We start from the raw sequence: 25,065 nt of genomic DNA, 5'->3' as shown, positions 1-25,065 counted from the left end.
CAGCTTCAGCTTGTCAGGTTTCATCACGAACCTCTTTATAAACACCTGAGCACGACACATCAAGACAGACGTTGGAGGCATTCCATTCCCCACTCCTTTGGACACAAGAGCTCTGATTAGTTTCTGACGTTCACCTTTGTTACTCTTGAGTTAATTTCGTCTCTAATAGTTTGATCTCTTTAACAGATTCTTCAACCATAAGATAATTACCAAAATAATCTTCTTAAACAACTGTCTGAAATGATAATTAACTTCAACCAAAACTAGATAAGATCTCTCACAAAAAAAAGAACCAAGATAAATTGTATTGATAGCAGCAAAAAGCAGAAACCAAAACAACGGAAGAAACAGGAAACAAGAGTAGAGCTCTTCTAGTCTTCTTCCTCTCCCTCGTTCTCAGCAATGTTGAAGTACCTCAACTCATAGAGGTTACGGTCCTTGTTGGCCGCAATCACTCTAAGCCAATCCCTCACGTTGTGCTTCTTCAAGTACTTCTTCGTCAAGTACTTCAAATACCTGAAAAGTAACAACAAACAAAGAGTTCAAACATCAGATTCCTTATAAATCCTATAAATCACTAGAGGAAAAATGTGGTGTTGAGTGTGTTACCTCTTGGAGAATTGACCATCAGAGGTGACAGTGATCTTGTTCTTCTCACGTGTGATTGTGACGGAATCACCGAGAGCACCGGCTTTCCCACCGACTTTGATCCTCTCCTGAAGGAACTTCTCGAGGGAAGCAATCTCCATGATCTTGTCATCGACAGGCTTGGAGCAATCAATGGAGAAGGACACTCCCTTCTTCTTTCCCTTGGCAACGGCTGCACCTCCACGACTCATTTTCTCTCAAACCTTTCCTATAAAAATCCAAAAAACAAAACACAGAGTGTTTATAAATCACACATACAAAGCCAAAGACATGTCTGAATACAGACAAGGTGTTTAAAAACATTTAATGAATCTTATTTGAATACTATATGCCATTTCCAAAACCTGTGAGATCTGATTAGAATCGAAACTTGTTACAAGCGGGTTTCTAATCTAACCTCGTTAATTACACTATCAAGAGAGTGAACACGAGCTCAAGCAAGAGAAAGAGTGAAAGTACAAACTCGTGAATCTATTCTATCTTAATGTTTCGAGAGATGATTCTTATCAAATCTAATAAAAGATACTGAAGAGTGCTCCATCAGATGGAGAGAGAGCGAGAGTAGCAGCGTACCTTGAAGACGAGCGGCGCCGGTTGAACGAGAGAGGAGACGGGAAACAAAATGTGGCTAGGGTTTTTGCTCATTTAAAGTGCTTCTTATAGACCTAATTTATGTTCCTTTAAATAACAGAACTTACCCTCTAATATTTTAGAAATCTCCAAATTAACCCAGAACTTTCGTACTTGAATTAAAAGCCCAATTGTTTTTGTAACAAGTGAGATTTTTTTTGTAAATCACCAACAAAATGCAAATGCTAGTGTAGTAGTTCAATAGTATCTTTTACAAATCCTTAACACAGAGCATATGGAAGTTCATGTTTGGTCTACGTTCATGAACATTCATATACACAGATGTTGCTTAGAGTATTCTATTTTCTTGTTACTATAGACTTTAGTGTATGGTAATTTGACATTCATTTTATTTTGCGTAGAAGACGAACATCACATTACTAAAAAAATAACATATGAAGAAGAAAAATGTTGCATTAGGGTATTTAACTTGGATACCCAGTGTAGCCACATCAAAGAAAAGCAAATAACAAACAACCTGTTCGCTACTCGGATCTAAACCAGACCCAAACCGGCTTTAACCACGCGGTCATCACCAAAACAGGGGAAGCAAGTCTCTCTCTCCAGACCATTACATACCATTCATTTGTGTTCATATATTATCAATAACTTCAAGCATGCAGTGAGTGTTTTCATGTTTTATCAAATATCAACTTCCCATTGTTTTTCCTCTTCTTTTTTTTTGGGTATGAGAATTGCCCTCGACGGCAACTGACTCACCTCTCACGATGGTCCTCCACCTCCATGCCTCTGATGGAAGCTTCCTCCTCCTTCGTTGAAGGAAGACGCCCAAATGGATGGTTCTCTATCCATCTGGTTAACTTGGTAGGCTTGTTGCGGTTGCATATAAGGCTCTCTCTCCCATATGTTAAACCGGAGAAACCCGCTCCCACCTCCTGCCTGATCTGAAGATGATGAAGCTGATCCTCTGCTGGGCCTCCGTCCAGAGGGGAACACAGGCCCACGAGAGACTATAGGCGAGTCAGGTTGGTGTGACTGTGCAGTGGACTGTTGGTAATAGGCTTGAAGAGCTTGTGTTCTGTCTCTGGTCCTAACGTTGCTTCCTGGAAAAGGCGGTGTCCTTGGAACAGACGCCACCGAGCTCCCCGCTCTACCACTTGAACTGTAAATTCCAGAGTGTTAGCAATAAGATTATAGCAAGAAGTCAAGAGTTCAGGACAATATGTACCTGTGACCATGATATGATGGACGCATGAACTGAGGCATTCTTGGTCTGATAACATCCGAGACATTGGCTCGGGAAGTTCTTGCAGAAGCTGGGGGAGGCGTGGGGTGAGTTGGACTCCCCACGTGAGGGCCAGAAGGAGAGAAGTGCTGTGGCGGTGTGGGTGGAGGTGAGTGATACTCCCAGCCGTGATAGTGAGGGAAGCCATAAGGAGTTGGGACTTCACTGGGAACCGAGGAGCCGATGTTCCAGTGGCTAGTGAAACTTGGACTGTCTGAAACGCCTGCAGCGCCGGCAGAGCTTGAGGAAGAGGAATGAACCGGGCCAATGTAGGTGACGTATGGACATGGGTGACCCGCTGCTGTTGGAGCTGGTGGTTCTGTAAAATAGCCTTGCTGGTTCAAGAGATCATGATCTGTGCCATAGTGTTAGACTCAATAGGTTAATAAACCAAGATAAAGGGGGAGAAAAACGATCTTACATGAACTCGGCGAAAAGTCTCCATCCCTACAAAGTTTAAGAGAGATTCATTCATCAGCAAAGAAGATTCCAAAAGGTATCAGAAAATAGAGTTTTTAATTACTGACTCGAACGAGGGAAGACGAGCTGAGCTTCCAAATGGGCACCAGTGAACTCCAAAAGCCTGCAAAGATAACATAAACAACAAGCGTTTTCGAACGTGGAACACAACTCAAGCAATTAAAAAGACAATCCTCCTCAGCAAGTGAGGCAGAGGAGTGTGACGTAAGAGAGCTTGGGGAAGGATAGGGTTACCAGGGGTTTACCATTTCAGGGTAGCTTCCGATATCGTAAATCTCCTCTTCATGAACCCAATCCTCGACATTGAACTCAGGGTGTGAACGGCAACCGTTTGCGTAAAGCCACTGGCCTTTCTCTACTTTCCTGCAGTTTGGGCACTGCATCACGCCCTTAGCATTGAAAGCTGACCCAATACAATCTAAGAAAAAAAAAAAGACAAAGGAAAACATATTGGCTTTGTGAAACACAGGATAAGAAACAAAACATAAGGCATTTAATACCGCCACACATTGGAGGATATCTCTCAAACTGTAGCTAGAAAGCGCTCTCTCTTGCATCGATTCATACGGATAATCCTCAAACTATCAGTAAAATTTTAAGTCAACTTTATAAATACATAAACACGCAGATACTCGAAACTAGACATCCAAGACTGACACAAAGTAAACAAAGATTAAGAAGCAAAGGACTCATATGAACTCTCAGTCCCTCGTGAACAATATTAACTAAGATCATATAATGCATTTTACTGGTGAAACACAAATGGGACGAATATTCTGAGCTAATAGATACCATCAACATAAAAACATATAAAAACACACAGAGACTCGTAACCAGACATCCAAGATTGGCATACAGTGAACAAAGATTAAGAAGCAAAGACTCATATGAACTCTCATTCCCTCGTAAACAATACTAATGAAAAGCACATAATGCATTTTACTGCAGAAACACAAACGGGACGAAAACTCTGAGCTAACAGATGTCATCAAACAGGGTAAAGAGATCAATCAAACAAACTTGGCATTGTGATAAAAACAGTGATCAAGCTATCTGCAAAAGAGCTTTTTAACAAAGCTATAACCCAACTCATGATTATTAGAACAAAAGGGTCCACATCTCAATGAACAACAGTAGCCACCAACCAAGAATGTAACAGTAACCAAAAAACAAAATACAGATCTGGACGATTCAAATCGAAATCTGAAGCAATACTTTTTCAGACAATCACTAACCACAATTCAATCGAACCAAAAAAAAAAGAGCACATCAAAATCAAAGCTGAAGAAAACGTTACCGAGATGGAACTGGTGGCCGCATTGGAGATTAGCCCAGGCTCGATCGCCGTCTTTAGCGACGGTATCGAGACAAATCGAACACGCAACCGAGCCGAAACCATCTCCTTCTTCGCCGCCACCTCCTTCGTCGGGGCGATGATCGTTATCTCCGAAATTGAATTTGTTAACCTTGTTTCCTAAACCCATCAACACACCAATTCAAATCAAATCTCAACAAAAACCCTTTTCTCGTCGAGCTCGAATCACCACCACCCAAATTCAATTCAATTCAAGCTCTTCCCCCGATTCGATTAATTTAAGAGAACGGTTTTAAAAGTTAATGAATCAATGAACTCTCTCCGATCGTTACCCACCAGAGACCCCAGAAGAAGGAAACAATCGTTTTTTTTTTTTGCTTTTTCTTATGTGTTGCTGGGGGGTGATGTTTTGTGTGAGGAAGATTGGGTTGCGGGTAGAAGCAATGTCCCATGTCCGAATACTTTTATTAATTGGACGGCTCAGATTTATTCTCACCGTTTTGTCTACTTCACATCGGCCCTTAACTTTTTCCTTTTTTTTTTCTTTTCCTTTTTTCCTCTATTACCAATTATAAGTACATTGTTAATACCACCTTGGTAACTAAACTTTCCTTTTTTGGCACTCATATTTTACAACTGGTTTTGATTTTGTTTTTTTTTGTGTGGTAAAACTGGTTTTGAATTTGGTTTGGTTAGGTTGATATTGTTAAGCAAATATCTATTAACCAAAAATTAAATATTTCTCGCAAACATCAGGATTAGAAGAAGATAATAAAATTGGAATATAAAAAAAAAATCGAATGTTTCTTAGAGGAAAGAAAATGAACAAATCAAACGCATATTACTGTATTTAGGCTCTATTCAGTTTTGGTGGGTGTTCAAATTTACCATGTTCAAGACCCATAGATTCATAATTGTGTTCAATTTTTTCTTTTATATTCGTTGCTTCTGTATCAAAAAAAATCCTTTTTTGATTTCTTCAAACATGGACATGCATGTGAATATGCTGACGTGAAAGAGTGGTGTATCATATTAAATTCCACTTTTTAAGGAAAAGAAGATGAACACAACTAAATATGAAAAATATCCAAACCGGAATGTAAAACTAGTTGAAAGAAACAAAGACAGAGAGAGAGATTAAGCGTAGTAGTTCAAGCTTGCTTTCTTCTTGGCCTGGACTTGGATGATACCTTCATTGAAATCCTCATGGTTCACCTGAAAACACATCAAACAACAACAGAGAACCCCTCAATGTTTTAAAAACCAGACAATACTTCAATCATAAAGCATCAAAGACTTTTGTATCTTCTTACCTCTGTAGCATCGCGACGAAGAGCTAACATGCCAGCCTCTACACAAACTGCTTTCAGCTGAGCTCCATTGAAATCATCGGTAGATCTTGCAAGCTCCTCAAAGTTGACGTCTGGGTGAACATTCATCTTCCTCGAGTGAATCTGTTTAACATTTCAGTTTGGGTTAGTTATGTGAGCTTTTAAGCCATCAAGAGTCTTGTTCGGAAAATGAGAGACAAACCTGCAAGATTCTGGCTCTAGCTTCTTCTGTTGGATGTGGGAACTCAATCTTCCTGTCTAGACGACCAGAACGCATGAGTGCTGGGTCCAAAATATCTGCACGGTTAGTTGCTGCAATCACCTGAAACATATTGGAGACGTTTGATTGTTACTCTTTCTTTGTGAGACCACATATAGCTAAATGTCTAGAATAGAGAAAAACTCTCTCTTACCTTAATACGCTCATCGCTACTGAATCCATCAAGCTGATTGAGCAGCTCCAACATAGTCCTTTGCACTTCCCTGTCTCCGCTTACTTCACTGCACTCTCAGCCCAAGAATGTAGCTAGTGAGCTGCTGATGAAGTACCAAAATAGAAAAAAACTGGAATCAGCATTGTACCTATCAAAACGTTTTGTACCAATTGCATCGATTTCATCAATGAAGATGATGCATGGAGCTTTCTCTTTCGCTAGTTGAAAGGCATCACGCACAAGTTTTGCTCCGTCTCCAATAAACATCTGCATATGACACAGAATCATTACCCATTCGTAACCTCAACCAAACGTATTGATTGTAGCACTAAGATATAAGGTACCTGGACCAATTGAGGGCCTGCCAATTTGAGGAAAGTGGCATTGGTCTGTGCTGCACAAGCACGAGCCATTAGAGTTTTACCAGTCCCTGGAGGACCATACAAGAGCACTCCCTTTGGTGGACGTACACCAAGCTTCTCGAAACGCTCCTTGTGCGTCATGGGAAGCACAATAGCCTCTACAAGCTCTTGGATCTGTTCCGGAAACCAACTCAAGTCAGATTCAATACAGCAACAAACACACAAGCACAATGAAAAAAAACTAACCTGCTTCTCCAGTCCTCCAATGTCATTGTAATCTTCAGTAGGTTTCTCATCGACCTCCATGGCTTTAACTCTAGAGTCATACTCAGACGGCAAGGTATCCAAAATCAAGTAACTGTCTTTATTAACTCCAACCAAGTCCCCAGGCTTCAAGCTATCAGGGTCCACAAGGCCAACAACTGGTAGAAAGATAGTCTGCAATCAAAAGGATTTGCTCAGAAATGAAATAAGAGGAACATAAAATGTTATAATATATTTATATATGTGAATAAGTCTCACCTGTCGTGTAGAGGTTTTCAAAACAACACACTTCCCCTTCCGTTGCGAGTCAAGGTCAATATTAGCACCGTCTTCCTCAGCATCATCTTCCGGATTCATCTCCAAGATCTAATAACATAACAGTTATACATCAACTCCAAACAGAAGATGGTATAAATAACGCAAAGAAACACTTGTAGAGAGTACCTCAACAATGTTGCCAACCAAGTAAGGAAGCTGCTTGTTGAGTTTAATCTTCTCCTGGTTCTCCTTTATCTTCTCCTTGTAAGAATCACACTCAAGATTCGTTCTTTGTGCATCTTCCTGTATCCTCAAACACAAAGATCATCAACTTCAACAGTATCAGCTTACAATGTAGTGTTAAAAATCTAAACTTTGAGATAATAGTATTACAATTAACTCAAATTAAAGGTCACAGATTACAATCAGCTCAAACCCTAAATCAGATACCAGCACGACCTTATCCCAATTCTAAGCAATTGATGAACCCAACACAATCATGTAGTTATAGGCAAAAAGAGATCGAGAGAGTAATGGGTAGGAACCTTGAGGATTCGAATCTCGTTGTCGAGGAGGCGAGTAGCTCTGATGATATCTTCTGTGGACATGGATGCGAGCTGATCCTCTTCGAAGCTCGACGTGTCTTCTACCATGGGGGTTGCCATTGCAATAGCCTAATCGGAGGGAAACAGAGATCGCCGGAACAAGGGGAGGAGAGTTTTGGGGAGAAAGTAGCAAAAGGGAGAAGAGGTGGGATGAGGAAATAAATAACCAAATAAAGTTTAATTAATAATTATAAAAAAAACTTGTCATCAAACAACTTCTGAGCGAACTAGAGTCTCTCATTCCCTTAGGCTTCACATCTTTCACCGAGCTGCTATTTCACACATTCATAATCTCTCTAGTGTTAATTATACTTCACATCTTTCACAAAGGTAGTATCAACAGCACTTAAACATCAATAGATTTCAATTAAAGACACTAAAACTCAAATATTTTCCAACTCTAAGAACACTTAACCGCACTTAAAAACATTAATAGAAACCTCCAAAATAATTTTTAAAAATCTCCAAACAAATGTGAAAAGTCATCAACTGACTCTAACAACAAATCCGATGTCGTCCAGCGGTTAGGATATCTGGCTTTCACCCAGGAGACCCGGGTTCGATTCCCGGCATCGGAGCTTTTTGCAATTTAAAAAAAAACAATATATTCATTGCATTTGCACAGAACGTTTGGTACCTTGAAGAGATGCGCGGTTTGTACACAATCTTTTTCCATTTTGCGGTTTGTAAAAACAAGTTTGTTGTACATTGCCTTCACATGAATTTCCAAACCAAATAACCAATCATTTCTTGAACTCCAATAACGAATATCAATGATTCAACACTTGCATGCAGTTTGTATTGTACATAACCCCAAAGGAAGGAACAAATACACAGACACGACAGAAACATAATCAATGATACTATTCCTCTTCACAGAACCTTTGTAACAAAATGGAAAAGACGAGGTTTGAGATTTGATGATGAGTTACTTGCCAAGTCCAAGTTCTTTCTCCACCTCTCTGGTTAGGCTGAACTGTAAAGTGTTCTGCCATGGGAACAGCGTTCTTGTCACTGGTAGTTTCCTCCTCAGATCCTGCAAATAATCCCAAAACCAGATTGATGAGTAAAAAAAAATACACACCCCCAGGCTCTAAGTTACAGCCATCAAAAACCTTACCTTGAAAGTGTTATCCGGTAATTTAGAATATGCTACCTAATGATTAGGTCAGAAGCAAGATTAGCCACACAAGCATCAATGGTAGAAGAAGGAGAAAACAAATAATGAGTTAGCTATTTGGATACCTCTAGAGCTCCAAGATACTCTGTCTCATGGTGCCGGATGATATTGGCTATGGCAATCGCGCAGTCATCAGCAGACTGAGAAATGTAAACAAGAATTCAACAAAAAGCTTAGTATCAGACGGTGTAAAGTACATACTAGCCTTGACTTCTGGTGAGATTAAAGTCGAGTATCTGGAGGTGTGTTACCTGAAATATTGTCGAATCCTGAAACTCTTTCTTTGCATCTAATTCCACATTTCCCTCTTCGAAATAATGTGCTCCTACCTGAAGAGAACAAAATGATAAACTTAACATAAGCTCACTGATCTTCAACTGGCTATAAATAAGTCACGTTCAATTTATAGAGAGTATAAAGTTACCTGCACTTTCCCTTTAATGTCAAGCACCTGAGATTCATCCTGGAAATCAATGTGCCATACAGATCTCCAACTTCCATTACTACACAACCAAAACTATTTCAGCAGAGAGACAATGCTAAGAAAATTTGACAATAAGTAGAAGAAGGGCATTATCTACGCACCAGAAGTTCTGGGGACTGAGTTTTCTAGCAGTAATTAAAACGACGAGCTCAAAGTCCGTCTCTGGACCATCAGCATCTTTCCCTTTCACACAATTAACAGTAGACACGCCTTTCGGGTAAGATTCACTAACGTATCTCTGGATTTCAGCATCAAGAGCAGATCTGTAATCAACAAAACAACTTTTTCAATATTATATTCTAATGTTTTTATCTGCTGGCATAAGAACTTAGGGTAGAACTAGATGAACATTCAGAATTGACTTTTTTTTTTTCATTATTCTGATCTTAAATCAGGTGCAAAACCAATAAACCATACCTAAATTCCTCAATATAGGAAGATGGAAGCTCTTCATCATAAGCAGGTCGTACTTTAGAGCAAATCTGATCATAGAAAAGAGACGCAAAGTTAGATTTAGATTCACAAATCATGGCAAGCTATAACGAAGAATAAAATATAGTCAATAGTGAACCTGTTTAACGTGATCAACTATGGCAACCTGGGCAGTTCTTGGATCAAGGTACTCATTCTCAGTAATCTCACTATAAGATGAAACAATCACCTGAGATACACACACACACACACACAATGAAGTTGTCATTTCAAACACTATCTCGAGAACGTCTGAGAGATTTAACTCAAGAGTCAGACAAAGAAGATATAACTCACCTCACCAGCCCTACTGGGCATTTCAAGGCAAATCATGTGAGACTTGTTGTACACTGGAAACGCCTCCATGGCCGCCTCGTTGTACACTTCCTCATCGCTTAAAACCTCCTTCAAATCTTCCATAAAAAAAAATCGAAATGAAAATGTCAAATTACACACAATGATCCTTGAGATAGCAATGCACGGGAACAATATACGATTACGAATCCGTATGCAGAGTCCACATCTCAGTGGAATAAGATACACATCAGAAAAAAAAAACATATTCGCCTCAACTGTAATTGAATACCTTTGGCGACGTAATTGATTTCGCCAGCTGGAGCGTTGAGGAGAAACCATTTCGCGATTTCCTTCTTCTGATCGTAGCTTAGTTCCGTCTCCTGTAACTCGTCTTCTTCGTCCGCCATAGCTTTCTATCTCTCTTCTACCAAAGCAAATGACGGAGGAGATCAAATTAAGTTATTTGTCACGCCGGCGATAGCCTGAAGGGTTACATTCGTCATTACATAGATAAAACTGTTATGATCGAGAGTAGGCCTGGGATTTTTGTCCAAACCGAACCGGACTGGTTTTTTTGGCTTTGATTCGGTTCGGTTTTCAATTTGGTTCAATTCGGTATGGTTTTGAAAATTAATTAGGTTTTCGGTTCGGTTCGGTTTTTTCTTTTTTTTTTCAAAAAAAAAATTAAAAACCCGAATAATCCAAAAATAACCGAATTTAACTGAAATAACCGAAATAACTGAACTTAACCGAAAATATCCGAATATTTTGGAAAAATAATACCAAAATTAACCAAAAATTTAAAAATTCTGTTATTTTCGGAAATAAAATTGAAAACCGAAATAAACCGATAACCAAACCAAAATTTTGTTCGGTTTATTTCGAAATTGTTTTTAAAAACTTCGGTTAACCGAAAACCGACGGTTTGGTTCGGTTTCGGAAAACCGAAGTTGCAGGCCTAATCGAGAGTAAATCAGGACCCTTGGTTTGCGATGAATCAAACGGTGTCGTTTTCTTTTCTAGAAGATTAATTAATAGAATAGCGTAAACCTATTTGTGTTTAACTTGCGATCTAGCACTCTAACACCTAGATCAACTAACCGACTACTCAGCCATAACACAAGAGATCAAAGACTTGATTTTGGCCATTGCAAAAATCGATTCTCAGCTAAAATAATAAAAGGATTTAAGTTCAAGATGGCGTGAAAAACAAGTAACATAATGTATATTAGAATTCAAATTAAGAAAAGTCGATCTAGGATAGTTAATTTGAGTGATCTCAATTGCAATTTGCAAACCAAACAACTATTCAGATTCAAATAAGGACAAGTCTAGAATTCAGAGCTCGCAGTTAGAACAACACATTGACGTATAGTTGCTTATTTCACCGATCAGACCAAGCGATTAAGATGTCGTTTGGTCTGAAGTCCGACAGTGAATCTTAGAGAATAAATCTGATATGTTCACATAAACATCCTAGCATCTACGAAAACATCTACTTTCGCATGGCTAAAGATCTGAGTCATTCATACTAGATCTAGTAAATTATGTCACTTTTGATGCACATGATAACCTAAGATCCATTGCTAGGTGACCAGATTAGCACAAGCATTAAGTACAGCACATTTATCCATAAAATTATGTTATTCAAAACCGAGCTTCTGTAACTAAACTAATGATCATAATGCAAATTAGTAAGTGTAATCAAGTTTTTGTAATCCATTGTTTACATCATAATACTCTCTCCATGCCTTTAAACCCCGGATCTCACCGAAGTTTGCAGATTCATCCATACTCTTGTAATTGCTCTGAAACAACCCTTTAGCTGCAAACCCCATGATCTCTGTAGAGTCCAGAAACCTCTTAACCTTCAGGCTGATGCTTCCTTCGGATGGCAATCCCCTTTTAGGAACCTGACAATCCAAACCATTTGAGACGACGTCGGTTTGGGAAATTTGTTTACCAAGAAGGGCTGGTGATTCTTCTGAATAGTGTGCTCCCAGAGATACTTTATCAACCTGTTGCTTCAACTGGTGCAATCTTTGTCCTATCCTGGAAGATACAGTGTCATACAACTGCTTCCTTGAAACGTGTTTGGCTCCTTCAGTGTCTACAAGGTCATTAAAGGGAATAGGATCTCCAATGATCACTGTCACCTGCAAATGTTTCACCGTCATTCTATAGCAAGATATTTCAAAGTTCAAACACGTTTCATTACACTAGGGGTCTGAACTCTAAATCAACCATAGACAGAACCAACATATGAAACCCCAATTAAGTGATCGATTCATCCTTTCTTAAAGCTTAGTTCAAGATTGGTTTCAACCCATGAATCACTAAGAATCAAGTCCCCTTAAGCTAAGAGTGTATATAGTTATGGTTCGCTATTAGTACAAAAAATGGTTCCAAACTGTGAAGTGGGCTGTAGCTTAAAGATACTCACTGTTTTGCCAATCCGTGGAACACTGGCTCCTATAGGCATTATATCTTGCATACCAGTATGCACAAATGGAACAACCATAGGGAGGGTATCTGCGTCCAAAATCAACCTGCAAAAATAAGTGAATCACAAGCTTGTTTGTCTTAGAATAAGGTAATAGAAACGCATTACACAACAAAGTAGCTGAAATTAAAGCATATATGACTCACCTTCCAATACCTCTTTTTGCTGAGCCCATAGTCTTGCCACCGTCCCGAGAGCGACTACCTTCTGGAAATATGTGAACCCATCCACCATTATTCAATTTCGAAATCGCAATGTCCATTCCCTGTGAGATAGTTACAAAACAGTCACTCACTTTAGCTCAACCCTTGTTTCCATCAGATGCTTTGAAGTAAGATAAAAACACATGTGACAATTAAGAAGCTAGGCAGTCTATTTCACCTGCTGATAAATTCCTTCACCGCGAGAAACTGGCAAAACTTTGACGGATCGAAAGAAAGCTGAAGTTACAGGGTTCTTAAAGCATCTATCTGTAGCACAAAGCGTCCACCTCAGATTACGAGCATCAAGTAGAAGCTTAGGAGGAAGTAACGAAGCAATGACAAATGGATCATCCAAGGACGCCACATGATTGCTAACCTGGAGATTGTTAATACAAGCATACAATTAGGTACCGTACCGTAACCCCAACCACAAAACATACAAAATCTTCAGAGCATAAGTCACCACGTACCGTTACAAGAGGCTTGTTCTTTGGTCTGTTGAGTAAAGCATCATGCAACTTCTCCAAACCATACACCTAGAAAAGGTCAACAAAACTAAGAACTTAGAACACTTTTGAAAGAAAAAAATGCATCTTTACAGAACAGTAATCTAAGATGTCACACACCTGAACACGGTTAAGACCATTCATGAAAACATGACAAGCGTTTCCAATAAGTGGAACAGCCACAGCTTGAAGCATCCGGAAGATAGCAGACTCTTCTTCTGCCGTCAAATCTTTAGGTACTGCAACAACCAAGAGTTATCTGATAAAAATTCCCACAAACAACCAAGACACTAGAGCTAATCTACCAACAAAAAAAACTTAACAATCTCTCATCCACAAAAAATTAAACTAAACCAATAGGCTCCAAATTAACAATCTCTTTGGGAACCCAAAAATTGTAAATAATCTCTCCCAATGCGTATAGTTACAGCTGCAACCCCTTTACCACTGGGCCAACTCGACGTTGGTCTCTCATATGAATTTAACAAAGGTATATGCACTCTCTGATTCAATTACAAAATCAAAACAAAGCTCAAACATGAGAGATTAGGATCCAATTGCCTATAAGTATCATTTATACACACACCATGCGCAGATACAAAGATTCATCATAGAGTTTCTAACAAGGGGGCGATGATCCAAACCTCTTCTGCGATAAAAAGCGGGGGCAGAAGGGAGAGACTCGCGGCGGAAGTTCCGGAATCGAGCAGCCAAGCGGTGGATGGAGGAGGAGAAGTAACCGTCCGTATATAAAACCGCGGCTCTGCCACGGTGATCGTCGACGGCGATTCGAAATCGATCGCGGAGCTGGACCTTCAGCAGCAGCAAACTCTTCCATAGATCCGCCTTGTCAAATAATTGAATTCCCATACTGAATGCTCTGATTCAGATACGAAGACGAGATTTTTTTCGAGTAAGAAACTTTCTGAGGAAATAAACTTTTCCCGGCGAAGGAGGTAGGGAGAGAGATAGCTCGTAAAGGGTTTGGAGTATGTTAACGTGAACGGCGGTGAGATTTCGCGCATAATAGCAATTGGATCAACGACACGTGGGCCCGTATGTAAATATCTGATATGGGCTTTTTGTTAGCCCACAATGCGACTTATCATAGGATAAACAAATAAATTAAAGGCGATGACATGGCGCCACGTCGTTTCAGCTACGAGACGGAGTCACGGAAGTGTTGGACTCGCTGGAGGTCACTAGTGAAGGCCATTTATGAATATGAGTGAGGCCCAATAAATTAAATTACCTACGCATGGTGGTGCGTGGTGACCACTGACTAATGAGTGATAGAGCCTTCATTTTGTTACATTACTGATGTAGAATGTGGAGGAAAGACTAAAACATTACTAAGACAAAGCCAACTAAATATTAAGATCAATCATAGCCTATTTATTCCCTTTTTTCTTCAAAACCTTACTTATTAAATATTATTTGGCACATTTTCATATGATTATGCATTCGAAATATGGTTACTGTTAGCCTAATAATGTATACAAAAATAGCCAACGCTGCATACCAAATACAAAAGACAACAACTGCAGCAAAAGGAAGTTTCACGAAAGATGAATAATACTCTATGAAGAAAATGTTTTGAATTAAAGCGTGTTAGGCTGTGATGGTCCCATCATTACCTTATTAGCCAACATGCCACCACCAACTAATAAAGGGATGCATTTCTGTTACTCAATTAATTATATGGTCCGTTGATACAACTCAGATTCCAAATTGGACTAATTACTTTTCGTTAATTGTTACAACACAAAACGAAGCACAGATCTCAATCCCTTCTCGGACTAATAACTTTACTAATCTACCCAACTTTGAATTATTATTTTTATTTATATGAACAACCAGCAAAAATAAAAATAACGATATGTTTTTTTTGTTGTTTTCATCAAAGACTATAGTTTTCATCAATGTGTAAATCAAACCCATATATCCCGGAAATAAATTAAAAAGAAGAAAATAAAGCGAAACACGCAAGGGCAAAACAGGAATTGGACTCATCATCTCTTCCTCTTCAACGCCTGCACCTGGTAATGGTGCTGCATCCACGGCGGTAAGGATTCGCCTGAGCGCCACGCTGGCAGTTGTAATACGAAGCTCCACGTCGCGAGCAAGGCACACTGTTCTTCCTCATCGCACCGTAGCTAACGTACTTCTTCTGCGCTAAAATGCGCCGGCTGATATCTGAATCGAACTCCATCTCCTCTTCCTCGGCTATACACTCAGCGATCGAACCTTCGCATCCAGAGAAGAGCGACGAAGATCCCGTCCGTACGAAATCAAGCGAGTCTCCGAATCCTCCGGTTGCGTTGACGGCTGAGATTACGAGCGCGAGGAGCGCGATGACGGCGTAGATCGCGCGAGAGTTCATCTTCTTCTTTGACCAAACCTTCTGGATGAATCAGAGGCTTTTTGAGATTTCTTTAGTCGTCTTTCGTGAATTTGTTTCTCTCTCTCTGTCTGAAACTTGATTCTGTACACAGCTTAAGACAACAAGTTAAGCATTGGTGTTTAGCTTCTTTATAACATGGTACATTTATTACAACGGGCTTCTTTGTGGATATATTTACGACAGTGCCATTCTCTTTTTATTTTCATATAAAGAACATGTAATCATTTTTTTATTTATGAAATTGACTTATACGCAATTGGCGCCATATTATTTGTATTAATAAATCATGAATTTACAGTTTATAGCCTTTGAAATATTCCTTGGCTTATTCTCAAGTTATTTGATGTTTTCGTGCACCCACGACTTAATTAGGACGGCTTCTACATAATTCTTTTTAACTGCAATTTGATTTTATTGCATCATTTAGCTTTAGAAACTTGAGTCTTGAATAATTCTTTTTCGAATAATTCTTATGGATGGATAAAATCTTCATTATAAAATGTTATTACTAGTTCTAAGTAATTATCACTAGTGTTTAGTTAAGTAATTATTAATATTGTTTAGTTAATTAAAATTTATTTTGGGGTTCTAGTGAGCCGAACATGATGATGGCGCTTTACGTAATTAATGAGTGAAACCATGGGCCTCGCTAGGCAGCAGCTGGTTGACCGGTTTGTCCTTTTCATCGTCGCTGTATCGGCCAAAAATGGTCTGAACTCTGGTTAGACGGTAACGGTAACGCACGTTTTCTCCTCCTTCCGTTAATGTTATTTCCGTCGCCGTTCGGTCGTTTAACCAGGTCCGTGATATGCTAAAACTAGTTAAACTGCATATTAACACTTGTTAAAAAAAAAAAAAAAAATTCTCAATGTATATATTATTTCAGTTTCGACACTAGTATAACTTGATAGTCTATCAGGATGGATAAAATGAGACATGCACAGGTAGATTAGTTATATAAATTAAATTATCATCAATCTTAATTAGGACCAACATAACCGACTGAAATATTGGTACTAGTCTCCAAATTTTAAGAAATAATATACATAGACATATGTTTCAAAAAAAAATAAAATAATACACATAGACATAAATCTTCAAATTATTTATTTTATAAAGTTTTTACTTAATGTTTATGGTCTTTGAAATTTCAGAATCGGTCATAATCTCAAAGTTCGTACATACTAGTAATATAGACTCTTTTTTTTAGTAATATAGACTTGGTTAAGATACAACTTAGTCTTGCAGTGAAAAAGTCTATGTGAAGACATGCAAACCACTCTCCTAACATTGTCACTGTTTTATACACACCACCATTCATGGGTAGCACTATTTCTAGGCGTGAGTGTGACACCATTTTCTTCTTCTTAAAGATTATTTAACTATCATAGTTATATACACACAGAGAGATGATAATCCATGTGTCTTTAATAACGTGTGTAATGACTATAAGTTCAGAGAACCGCTAAATGATCTGAAAGTGTCGTTCTTTTTGCAGAGTAGTTTTATCGAAGAGCGTAAAGAATGCTTTGATAGGATCTTTACCCAATACCTATACTCATTTTTCAAATGAAAGAGCAACGGCTAGTTCGTCTTTTTATTACTATTATATTGTTCCCTCCGGTATGCATTTACACGGCGTTAGTGAGAGAGACGGCGCGTAACATGCGACGACACCGTTCAGAACAAGGTGGGGCCAAGTCACAGATCACCAAAGACGGCGTTTGCGCGTTACCAACTTATCCCAAGAGCCAGCTAGCCCCTTCAACCAAATTTTTTATATTTTTTGTTTAAAATTATAATCTAATGTTTAGTCTGATACTAAACATTTGCTTTATTCGGTTGTGTTTTCAAATATTTGATAGATTACTAGCAAATCATATGGTCGTTAATATTTATAAAAAGTAGTAATGATTAGTAAGGCGACGACAAATCTTTGTATTTTGAAAACATACCATACACAATAATTGATGTAAGCGAAAAAATAAAAAAACAACTAATTAAGAAGAAGATACATAACACGTATATGTAATGCAAAGGTTCACTTTTCTTATGAGGCTAACACGAATAAGATACCAATGATAAGGAAATCAACGAGAAAAAGCAAAGATTCCAGAGTTATGGAGAGCCTCTTTCATATTTCCACACATCTTTTATCAAGTAGATGAACCTCTTTTCTAAAGATAGACCTCTCTTTAAATTTAAAATAAAGAATGTAGCCAACTCCCAAAGTTTGATATTTCTATAAGATTATAAACATAATTTTATAGTTGTCCCTTTCTTTTGTTTCTTTGGACTTGTTCACCATTATTTGCTTGTTTAAGTTTATAAAGAGAAGTCGACAAACAAAAAGTTTATAAAGAGAAATAGAGTGGTTGGTACCTTTAAGGAACATTTTAAATTGATGACCCATTTCAACCTGTCTCATGCTTTCATAGGGTATTAATGAAATAAAACCATCTTCTTATGTATACATATTGCTTTAGGCAAACGGAGAAAACAAAGGTTATGTTTTGCGGTAAATCGATTGTGGCATTGGTAAAATGATATAATAATGCGGTTGAATATATTTTATGGACAAGAATATATGTAGATGAAGAGGTTCAAGCTGTGTTGGGATTATATTTTTATGTTTTAAGTCATAAAGAAAACAAACAACCCTGACTAAAACACACAACACGCGGATCCAGAAGTGTTGCCAAGAAAGGATCAAGTTTGATGATAGTGGATGAAGCACCTAACACAACATATCTATGCATATAGCTTCACCTTTTCCATCTATTCTGCTCGAGATATATAGATATATCTTGTCCTAAAATACAGAGAATTATATATATCTGGGAATATATCAAGATCTTAGTGTCTTGCTTTATTTTGACAAAAAAAGTGTCTTGCTTTGTTAATTATTACCAGCATGTTATGTCCCATTCTGATGTAGTTCCCATTGTATTCTTAGGACCCGTTTTCTTGCAAAAAGAATGTACAATAGAGCTCAATAAGAGACTAGATCCGCTGGTTGGTAACTTAAGAGGGAATGTAGCTCCATGCAATATTCTTGTTCTTGACGCCTATAATCATGGTTTAGTAAAGGTTTCCCATCAAATTACAATAGAGAATAATGAAAGAAACAGAAGCTTGATGGCATTTGGAAGCATTCTTTGGTGCCATTGGTGATATGATATCATACACCATAAAAAACTATTTCTTGCAAATTACTGCTCTTCTAATTTAAAGATGGTCCTCAATTATGGATAGTGACATTATCACCACGTCTACAAAACTGCATCATCTAGGTTTTACAAATGATGATAGCAACGTGTAAGAACAAAGGAATATGGCTTTGGTGCTTTACAACTGTAACATTCCAATACACATTTGACCTTAGACCAATGAACCGAAAATAAGTAAATACCTTAAAACGCACAGTAAAATGAGCTTTGGGACTTTGAACATCATAAGCATCAACGAAACTTGACTCAAAAGAAAAGCCAACATCTTTCAGACTGTATCTTCTTATAATGGGTCTTTGTTGTGGGCCTTGTGGCCTACACTGAATGGGGTTTTGGTAGAAATTTTAGTCAGGCCCATATACCGATAGTGGCGCCATTGACTAGTTCCAAGCGTGAAGTGTTCGGTGGCATACTTAACTACTAGCATTTATTGAAAGAAAACGGGACAGAGTTTATAGATCGCGAAATTATTTTGTCGTGTGACAGAGACAAATCTCGTAATTGTACTGTTTTCTTTTACCGAACCACGTATCCTAAAATCTGCAATTATTTAAACTCTGTAAAAAGAAATTGAATATTTTATTCTTTTTTCTTGCAAATGGAATCTACAATGTTTGCAATAACCTCTAGAGCAACCATGTGATATGTCCGACAATTCATGGGCTTAGTATATTTGTATATAAAATTTTGTTTGCTTCTCTGAAATATTTTCTTAACTTTATTCTCAAGACAAAGTGGGTACAAACAACTCTCTGTAAATATGGATTCTTTTATTTTATGCTAAATGTTGACAGAACAAAGATTTATAAAACTCTTTTGTTATGAAATGACTGATAAATGCAGACAAAAGTCGTAACTTTCTGCAATCAACTTTTTAATATGACGCAAAGTTAGATACTTTTGCGAACTTCATCCTCAAATCATGGTTTCATAACTTTCACTGGTCTTCTGTATACGTTGACTTTTAATTTATTTGATTGATAAGCAACACTTGAAAATTTGTACTCACTCGCGTAACCGGCCGGTTACCATTACGTGATCGTGCTCTGTGTACCGTTTCCGTGTGTGATATCCATATATTTAGAAAAATGTTTTCCATTAGTTCTTGTGCTACATATGATAACATGCATGTATAACACAAAAACAACACATGGATATATAATTGTTAATTAAGAGAATCATGTAGTTTAAATGTACTTATGAATTACGATATACATATGACTACTGTTTGTTTGACTATGCTTGTCAGAGATATATTTGAAATATAAAAGTCATATTTACGGTCGAACAACTTTTAAGAAAAATTACAACAATCATAAATCTTAGTATAAAATCGTAATAAATACTTTATTTGTTAATTGATTAGGAGAGTGCTTAACTTTCTCGTTTCATAATATTCAAGATGTTAAATTGATGCTAAATTTGTGGTTTGAATTATAGTATTTTCAGTTAGTAGTCCCATTATGTTTTTTTTCTTAATCTTGAATAGAATATACAGGTGGATTATTATTTTCAGACAGCAGTCTCAGTAAGCTACTTTTGATACCATGAAATAAGGATCCCTTAAAAGGTTATTTGACTTAATGCAAGTTCGATATAGTATTATACTATATACAATAGTAAACCTAAGTTTGTAATAATATTCGTCGGGAAAAAGGTATGTAAACTATTCCAACTCTATAACATATAGTATGAATATTGTTTAAGACAAGTCCACACAGCTTTGGCCCCACGTAGGTCAGAGTTTCTGACATATAGTAGCTAAATGAACTTAATAGTAAAAGTGAAAACAATGGATACCAAACATGGTGTGGAAATCTAGTGAGCTCATTCTACTCAATCCATAACATATCGAGAGCTCAATGGTTAGATCTACTGCTAAGAATTATTTTCACATATGTAGACGTCTATCCCTCAAGTGAGAGATTCATGGCATGAGCATAGACAAGTGAAGTATAATCAACTACCCATGATTTCAATGTTTATTTTGTTGTAAACACATGGTACACAGTTTGTTAGATACTCAATGGCGCAATCAACAGCCAAAAGCTAGCTTTCTAAAAAGCCCTTCATCATATTTAAATAATGCTAGAACTTCCTAAGAAATTCAACATCATATCCTACCAAACAATATTTGACACCTATATTGTGAAACAATGAAATTACCGTCCCACTCTGGAAAGCTTTCGAATGCGACTAGAGATAGAGAGATTTGCCTAAAATAATTATTTCATTTACAATTCTTCAGCACCCTCCTACTGGTCTGATTTACCAGAATACACTCAAAGTTCATAGATATTCTTTAATTGAATATCCATCAGAAGTTTGGAAAAAGGAATTCATGAGAATAAATGTGAAAGCATTATATAGTGGCAAGATTTCTAATTCTGACCATATGACAACATTATTTTGAGTAAAACATTATGTCGATCTTTCATATAGGTCTGAGAAAGGATGTGACCAAACGAGACAAAACATATCTTATATTATACTCAATGATAACTTTTTTTTTTTGTTTATATACAGAAAGTTATGTTTTCATTTGAATCTGTTCATACTTATGCCAATAATGGCTATTAGAAACACATCCGTTAAAGTTGTATCTGCTAGGCCAAGTTGCAAATTTTGTCATAAAACTATTAATTACTACAGAACGTTTTGAAGGAGTTTTTATAAATTTCTGAATATCCTTAAATAACTCATGAAAAGCATGTAAAATGGACTCGTAGTATGCAATTAGGTATGTGTATACACATTCATATCAATCACAAAAACAAATTGTATACAGTAAATGCAAATAAATGTTACATTGTATTTGCCTCATAAAACAATGGTGGTTTGAGAGGAACAAGGAAACCTTGTACAGTAAACTACCACATGTTTGAACAAGCCAACTCTTCCAACAATAGCAGGACCCACTTCACACCAACACCTGCATGCTACTTCTTGTTGCTTATCAGATCTCTTTATAAAACTGTTTTAACCTCTTCCTTAAACAACAAAACTGTGTTCAACTTAAACTAAAAAAGCTTCAGAATGTCACCCCATTCCAAAAATCTCTGCATTGATATTTAATACACTGCAAAACTAATGATTTAAAATTGACATTTGTTCCTTTATTCATTTCTTTAATCACAAAGGTAGATGTATTTATTTAAGAAATTAGTAAGATGGTGGGGGTGCATATTGCATAAATTAGCAGTGTGTTGCTCTGCAAGGAGAGTTAATAGAGAAGGAGGGTGTTACCATTACCATTACCACTACAACTACAGTTGCAGAGTTCAGGGGTTCCTTGGAGTAGCATTAAAGTCTATAGGAGAGAAACAAAATAAAAGATAAAAAAAAGTTTTGAGTGTTTGTAAAATAAATGGTTTATTTTTATGATTTATAGAAGTGATCATTTGATCTGAAACAGAGCATAAAGATGGTTTACTTTCGTCAGATTCTTCTCATTATCATTGTAGTAGTGATATCATTACAATGCTGCAACGTTTTTGCTGATACTAAAGAGCTTGGTGAGTGGACGGCATTAATGGTTGCAAACGGTGAGAGATACCGGACCCAGATCGGAAAACTCGCCGGAGAAGACGGAGGCGAGAAGAAAAAGTTTCATGTTCTGGAAAAGTTTCGATCTTTACTCGATTTGATCAAACCCTCTACTCTCCGGCGAAGAAGCCTCGCGACGTCTGCTTCTCTAGCTCCTTGGTCGGCGCCGTCACCGTCTCCGTTTCCAAACGGTGGTCCAGCGGAGTCTCCTGCGTACTCTCCAGCTCCTCAACGGCCAATCCCTCCGCATCTCCGTCGTCCGTTGCCTCACCGGACTCATCATCCATCGAGACAACACGATGTTCAGAGGCGTAAACACGAAAACAGAGGAGCGTTTATACACGTCGTCGTTTCAGCTGCTTGTGGGATCGGTTTCGTGGTTTGCGTTGTTGGAGCGTTCTGTCTCTACGCGAGGAGAAGAAAGAAGAACGGTAAAACGCCGTCGTTTCAGAGCTCGACGAGGAAGGTTAGTATAAACCCTTCTCACTCACGAGGAGACGATTTGGAGAAACAGAGCTCTGTTTCCGTTAAAGAAGTACGAGAAACAGAGAAGGATGTGAACGATAACAAAGGTGTATTGCTTGAAGAAGACGTTAAGACGAGCGTAGAAACAGAGATTTTATCAGATTCGGACAATGCTAGTAGTTTTTCAACTAAAGAGATTGTGTCGGTGCATGAAAATGATGAAGAACAGCAAACAGTGGACTCTGTTTCTGGCCCTGTTGTTAGCAATGGATGCGACTCTTCAGACGATAACGAGTCTTTTCACTCCGTTGGTGGTGGCTCTTCCGTTGGATCCTCTCAACGCTTCTCAGAACGCGAAATCTCTCCGCCGCCACCGCCGCCGCCACCACCTCCACCGCTTCCGCCACTCTCAAACAGAGGACTTCACACTCTGTCTTTGCCTAAAACGACTACGCTTTCGTCGCAGCTAACTGCTAAAGTTTGTGCTTCTTCCTCAGACTCAACTCTTCCATCCACACCGCCGCCGCTACGGCCGCCGCCACCGCCTCCGCCGCCGTCACAACAGCCTCAAGCAAGTAACAAAACGCCACCACCTCCTCTGTCTCTTGATTTTTCTCAGCGTAGGCCCTTAGGTAAAAACGGAGCTCCGTTGCCTAAGCTGAAGCCACTTCACTGGGATAAAGTCAGGGCTACACCGAACCGGACTATGGTCTGGGATAGGCTCAGAGCAAGCTCTTTTGAGTAAGTTTACAACTTGGTTTAGCCACAATCAACAAAAGTTTTCAAGAATGTATGATTGATTATGTATTTGTCTTGTGGTGGATACACAGATTTGATGAGGAGATGATTGAGTCTCTATTTGGATGCACAATGCAAAGCTCCACAAAGAATGAAGAAGGGAAGTGCAAAACTCCATCACCAGGGAAACATCTTCTTGAACCTAAAAGACTTCAGAACTTTACTATTCTTTTGAAAGCCCTCAACGCAACCGCGGATCAAATATGCTCTGCCTTGGGGAAAGGTACAACCAAGATCAGCTCGGATCGAATTTAATATTACTTAAAATCCCTTCCAACTTCCGATGTGAGACCGTCCTTCTTGTTACAGGGGAAGGATTGTGTTTACAGCAACTAGAAGCGTTGGTGAAGATGGTGCCGAGTAAAGAAGAAGAGCTGAAGCTGTGTAGCTACAAAGGAGAAGTAGATGAGCTTGGCTCGGCTGAGAAATTTCTCAGGGCGGTTGTGGGAGTTCCATTTGCGTTTCAAAGAGCTGAAGCAATGCTTTTTAGAGAGACGTTTGAAGATGAAGTGGTTCACCTCAGGAACTCCTTCTCAATGCTTGAGGTATTATAGTGTTTATGTTCATTTGTTGATTACTTGCGTTACAAGGTAGGGTGATTAATACTAAGGTTACCTAATTAGGAAGCTTGCAAGGAGCTTAAGTCAAGCGGGTTATTCTTGAAGCTTTTAGAAGCTGTACTCAAGACTGGAAACAGGATGAATGTAGGAACCATTCGCGGCGGCGCAAAGGCCTTCAAGCTTGACGCTCTACTCAAGCTATCTGATGTTAAAGGCACAGATGGGAAGACAACTCTGCTCCACTTCGTCGTGCAAGAGATATCCAGGTCTGAAGGAATCAGGGTTTCGGACAGCATCATGGGACGGATAATGAACCAGAGAACAAACGAAAACAGAACAGCCGAGGAGATAGATGAGGATCACAGAAGAATGGGGCTAGATCTCGTCTCGGGCCTTAACACTGAGCTAAGAAACGTGAAGAAGACGGCAACGATTGATATGGAAGGACTCGTTAGCTCGGTCTCGAATCTGAGAGACGGGCTAGGGGGACTGAAGTCTTTGGCGAACGAGAAGCTGAAAGGAGACGAAGAGAACAGAGCGTTTGTTAGTTCGATGAGCTCGTTCTTGAGATACGGAGAGAGGAGCTTGGAGGAGTTGAGGGAAGATGAGAAGAGGGTGATGGAGAGGGTTGGAGAGATCGCTGAGTATTTTCATGGAGACGTGAGGGGAGATGAGAAGAACCCTTTGAGGATCTTTGTGATCGTTAGGGATTTTCTGGGGATGTTGGATCTTGTTTGTAGAGAGTTGAGGTGTGTTAGGGTTCCTAACAGCCCTAGTCCTTTGGCTCCGTTTCGATGAGTAGCATGTGTTGATGTTTATGATAACAGAGTGGTTTTGGCATTTAC

The 25,065-nt window shown here is 38.5% G+C and overlaps 7 protein-coding genes and 1 non-coding gene across 9 annotated transcripts; 2 read left to right on the top strand and 6 right to left on the bottom strand.

Moving 5' to 3' along the window:
- Positions 1-187: 187 nt before the first annotated feature.
- Positions 188-1,359, bottom strand: LOC106388873 (60S ribosomal protein L22-2). The gene is made up of 3 exons (XM_013829048.3): positions 1,222-1,359; positions 610-856; positions 188-516 (listed from the first exon to the last, which is right to left on the bottom strand). Exons 2-3 carry the CDS (start codon positions 837-839, stop codon positions 372-374), a joined length of 375 nt encoding a protein of 124 aa, XP_013684502.2. The 5' UTR covers positions 840-856; positions 1,222-1,359; the 3' UTR covers positions 188-371.
- Positions 1,360-1,655: 296 nt separating this feature from the next.
- On the bottom strand, positions 1,656-4,750 carry LOC111214161 (E3 ubiquitin-protein ligase RFI2-like). 2 transcript variants are annotated; one of them, XM_048776274.1, is made up of 7 exons: positions 4,302-4,741; positions 3,513-3,585; positions 3,250-3,422; positions 3,052-3,107; positions 2,946-2,971; positions 2,468-2,879; positions 1,656-2,401 (listed from the first exon to the last, which is right to left on the bottom strand). In XM_048776274.1, exons 1-7 carry the CDS (start codon positions 4,401-4,403, stop codon positions 2,002-2,004), a joined length of 1,242 nt encoding a protein of 413 aa, XP_048632231.1. In that variant the 5' UTR covers positions 4,404-4,741; the 3' UTR covers positions 1,656-2,001. The 2 variants fall into 2 exon arrangements, with proteins under 2 accessions (XP_048632231.1, XP_022572224.2); XM_022716503.2 differs by lacking the exon at positions 3,513-3,585 and having other exon boundaries at positions 4,302-4,750.
- A 522-nt stretch (positions 4,751-5,272) lies between these two features.
- Positions 5,273-7,757, bottom strand: LOC111214163 (26S proteasome regulatory subunit 6A homolog). Its single transcript, XM_022716504.2, has 10 exons — positions 7,514-7,757; positions 7,155-7,271; positions 6,969-7,076; positions 6,693-6,884; positions 6,429-6,620; positions 6,233-6,351; positions 6,064-6,151; positions 5,853-5,972; positions 5,633-5,773; positions 5,273-5,534 (listed from the first exon to the last, which is right to left on the bottom strand). Exons 1-10 carry the CDS (start codon positions 7,631-7,633, stop codon positions 5,457-5,459), a joined length of 1,275 nt encoding a protein of 424 aa, XP_022572225.1. The 5' UTR covers positions 7,634-7,757; the 3' UTR covers positions 5,273-5,456.
- A 322-nt stretch (positions 7,758-8,079) lies between these two features.
- On the top strand, positions 8,080-8,151 carry TRNAE-UUC. The gene has a single exon. It is a non-coding gene; the product is annotated as a tRNA-Glu (tRNA).
- Positions 8,152-8,296: 145 nt separating this feature from the next.
- LOC111214648 (F-actin-capping protein subunit alpha) lies at positions 8,297-10,504 on the bottom strand. The gene is made up of 10 exons (XM_048776277.1): positions 10,295-10,504; positions 10,006-10,121; positions 9,809-9,898; positions 9,655-9,719; positions 9,339-9,500; positions 9,178-9,256; positions 9,005-9,082; positions 8,819-8,893; positions 8,694-8,729; positions 8,297-8,609 (listed from the first exon to the last, which is right to left on the bottom strand). The coding sequence occupies exons 1-10, from the start codon at positions 10,410-10,412 to the stop codon at positions 8,502-8,504; spliced, it is 927 nt and encodes a 308-aa protein (XP_048632234.1). The 5' UTR covers positions 10,413-10,504; the 3' UTR covers positions 8,297-8,501.
- Positions 10,505-11,604: 1,100 nt separating this feature from the next.
- On the bottom strand, positions 11,605-14,237 carry LOC111214164 (tafazzin-like). Its single transcript, XM_022716505.2, has 7 exons — positions 13,862-14,237; positions 13,338-13,456; positions 13,182-13,247; positions 12,890-13,087; positions 12,655-12,773; positions 12,449-12,554; positions 11,605-12,161 (listed from the first exon to the last, which is right to left on the bottom strand). The coding sequence occupies exons 1-7, from the start codon at positions 14,085-14,087 to the stop codon at positions 11,697-11,699; spliced, it is 1,299 nt and encodes a 432-aa protein (XP_022572226.2). The 5' UTR covers positions 14,088-14,237; the 3' UTR covers positions 11,605-11,696.
- Positions 14,238-15,034: 797 nt separating this feature from the next.
- On the bottom strand, positions 15,035-15,738 carry LOC111214165 (protein RALF-like 22). The gene has a single exon (XM_022716506.2). The coding sequence runs from the start codon at positions 15,598-15,600 to the stop codon at positions 15,244-15,246; it is 357 nt and encodes a 118-aa protein (XP_022572227.2). The 5' UTR covers positions 15,601-15,738; the 3' UTR covers positions 15,035-15,243.
- A 6,041-nt stretch (positions 15,739-21,779) lies between these two features.
- Positions 21,780-25,061, top strand: LOC125606976 (formin-like protein 11). Its single transcript, XM_048776272.1, has 4 exons — positions 21,780-23,603; positions 23,693-23,883; positions 23,970-24,205; positions 24,284-25,061. Exons 1-4 carry the CDS (start codon positions 22,276-22,278, stop codon positions 25,016-25,018), a joined length of 2,490 nt encoding a protein of 829 aa, XP_048632229.1. The 5' UTR covers positions 21,780-22,275; the 3' UTR covers positions 25,019-25,061.
- The last annotated feature ends 4 nt before the right edge of the window (positions 25,062-25,065 follow it).

This window comes from Brassica napus, chromosome A3 (genome assembly GCF_020379485.1).
Source record: "Brassica napus cultivar Da-Ae chromosome A3, Da-Ae, whole genome shotgun sequence".
Lineage (NCBI taxonomy): Eukaryota > Viridiplantae > Streptophyta > Magnoliopsida > Brassicales > Brassicaceae > Brassica > Brassica napus.
The sequence above is the reverse complement of the archived record's forward strand: the minus strand, read 5'-3'. Positions and strand labels throughout refer to the sequence as shown.

Bases quoted from the DNA above. Each gene is read 5' to 3' on its own strand.
- LOC125606976 (XM_048776272.1), top strand. From the start codon at position 22,276: ATGGTTTACTTTCGTCAGATTCTTCTCATTATCATTGTAGTAGTGATA. The intron at 23,604-23,692 runs GTAAGTTTACAA...GTGGATACACAG, and splicing joins CTCAGAGCAAGCTCTTTTGA to ATTTGATGAGGAGATGATTG. The intron at 23,884-23,969 runs GTACAACCAAGA...TTCTTGTTACAG, and splicing joins ATGCTCTGCCTTGGGGAAAG to GGGAAGGATTGTGTTTACAG.
- LOC111214163 (XM_022716504.2), bottom strand. From the start codon at position 7,633: ATGGCAACCCCCATGGTAGAAGACACGTCGAGCTTCGAAGAGGATCAG. The intron at 7,272-7,513 runs GTTCCTACCCAT...TTGAGGATACAG, and splicing joins ACGAGATTCGAATCCTCAAG to GAAGATGCACAAAGAACGAA. The intron at 7,077-7,154 runs GTACTCTCTACA...TTATGTTATTAG, and splicing joins TGGTTGGCAACATTGTTGAG to ATCTTGGAGATGAATCCGGA.
- LOC111214161 (XM_022716503.2), bottom strand. From the start codon at position 4,488: ATGGGTTTAGGAAACAAGGTTAACAAATTCAATTTCGGAGATAACGAT. The intron at 3,108-3,249 runs GTAAACCCCTGG...TTATCTTTGCAG, and splicing joins TCGGAAGCTACCCTGAAATG to GCTTTTGGAGTTCACTGGTG. The intron at 2,972-3,051 runs GTCAGTAATTAA...TAAACTTTGTAG, and splicing joins GCTCGTCTTCCCTCGTTCGA to GGATGGAGACTTTTCGCCGA.
- LOC111214165 (XM_022716506.2), bottom strand. From the start codon at position 15,600: ATGAACTCTCGCGCGATCTACGCCGTCATCGCGCTCCTCGCGCTCGTA.
- LOC106388873 (XM_013829048.3), bottom strand. From the start codon at position 839: ATGAGTCGTGGAGGTGCAGCCGTTGCCAAGGGAAAGAAGAAGGGAGTG. The intron at 517-609 runs GTAACACACTCA...GTTACTTTTCAG, and splicing joins GATGGTCAATTCTCCAAGAG to GTATTTGAAGTACTTGACGA.
- LOC111214648 (XM_048776277.1), bottom strand. From the start codon at position 10,412: ATGGCGGACGAAGAAGACGAGTTACAGGAGACGGAACTAAGCTACGAT. The intron at 9,501-9,654 runs GTATGGTTTATT...TGTTGATTACAG, and splicing joins TCCTATATTGAGGAATTTAG to ATCTGCTCTTGATGCTGAAA. The intron at 9,083-9,177 runs GTAACTTTATAC...TGTTCTCTTCAG, and splicing joins ACATTAAAGGGAAAGTGCAG to GTAGGAGCACATTATTTCGA.
- LOC111214164 (XM_022716505.2), bottom strand. From the start codon at position 14,087: ATGGGAATTCAATTATTTGACAAGGCGGATCTATGGAAGAGTTTGCTG. The intron at 13,088-13,181 runs GTACGTGGTGAC...AACAATCTCCAG, and splicing joins AGAACAAGCCTCTTGTAACG to GTTAGCAATCATGTGGCGTC. The intron at 12,774-12,889 runs GTGAAATAGACT...ACTATCTCACAG, and splicing joins GTGAAGGAATTTATCAGCAG to GGAATGGACATTGCGATTTC.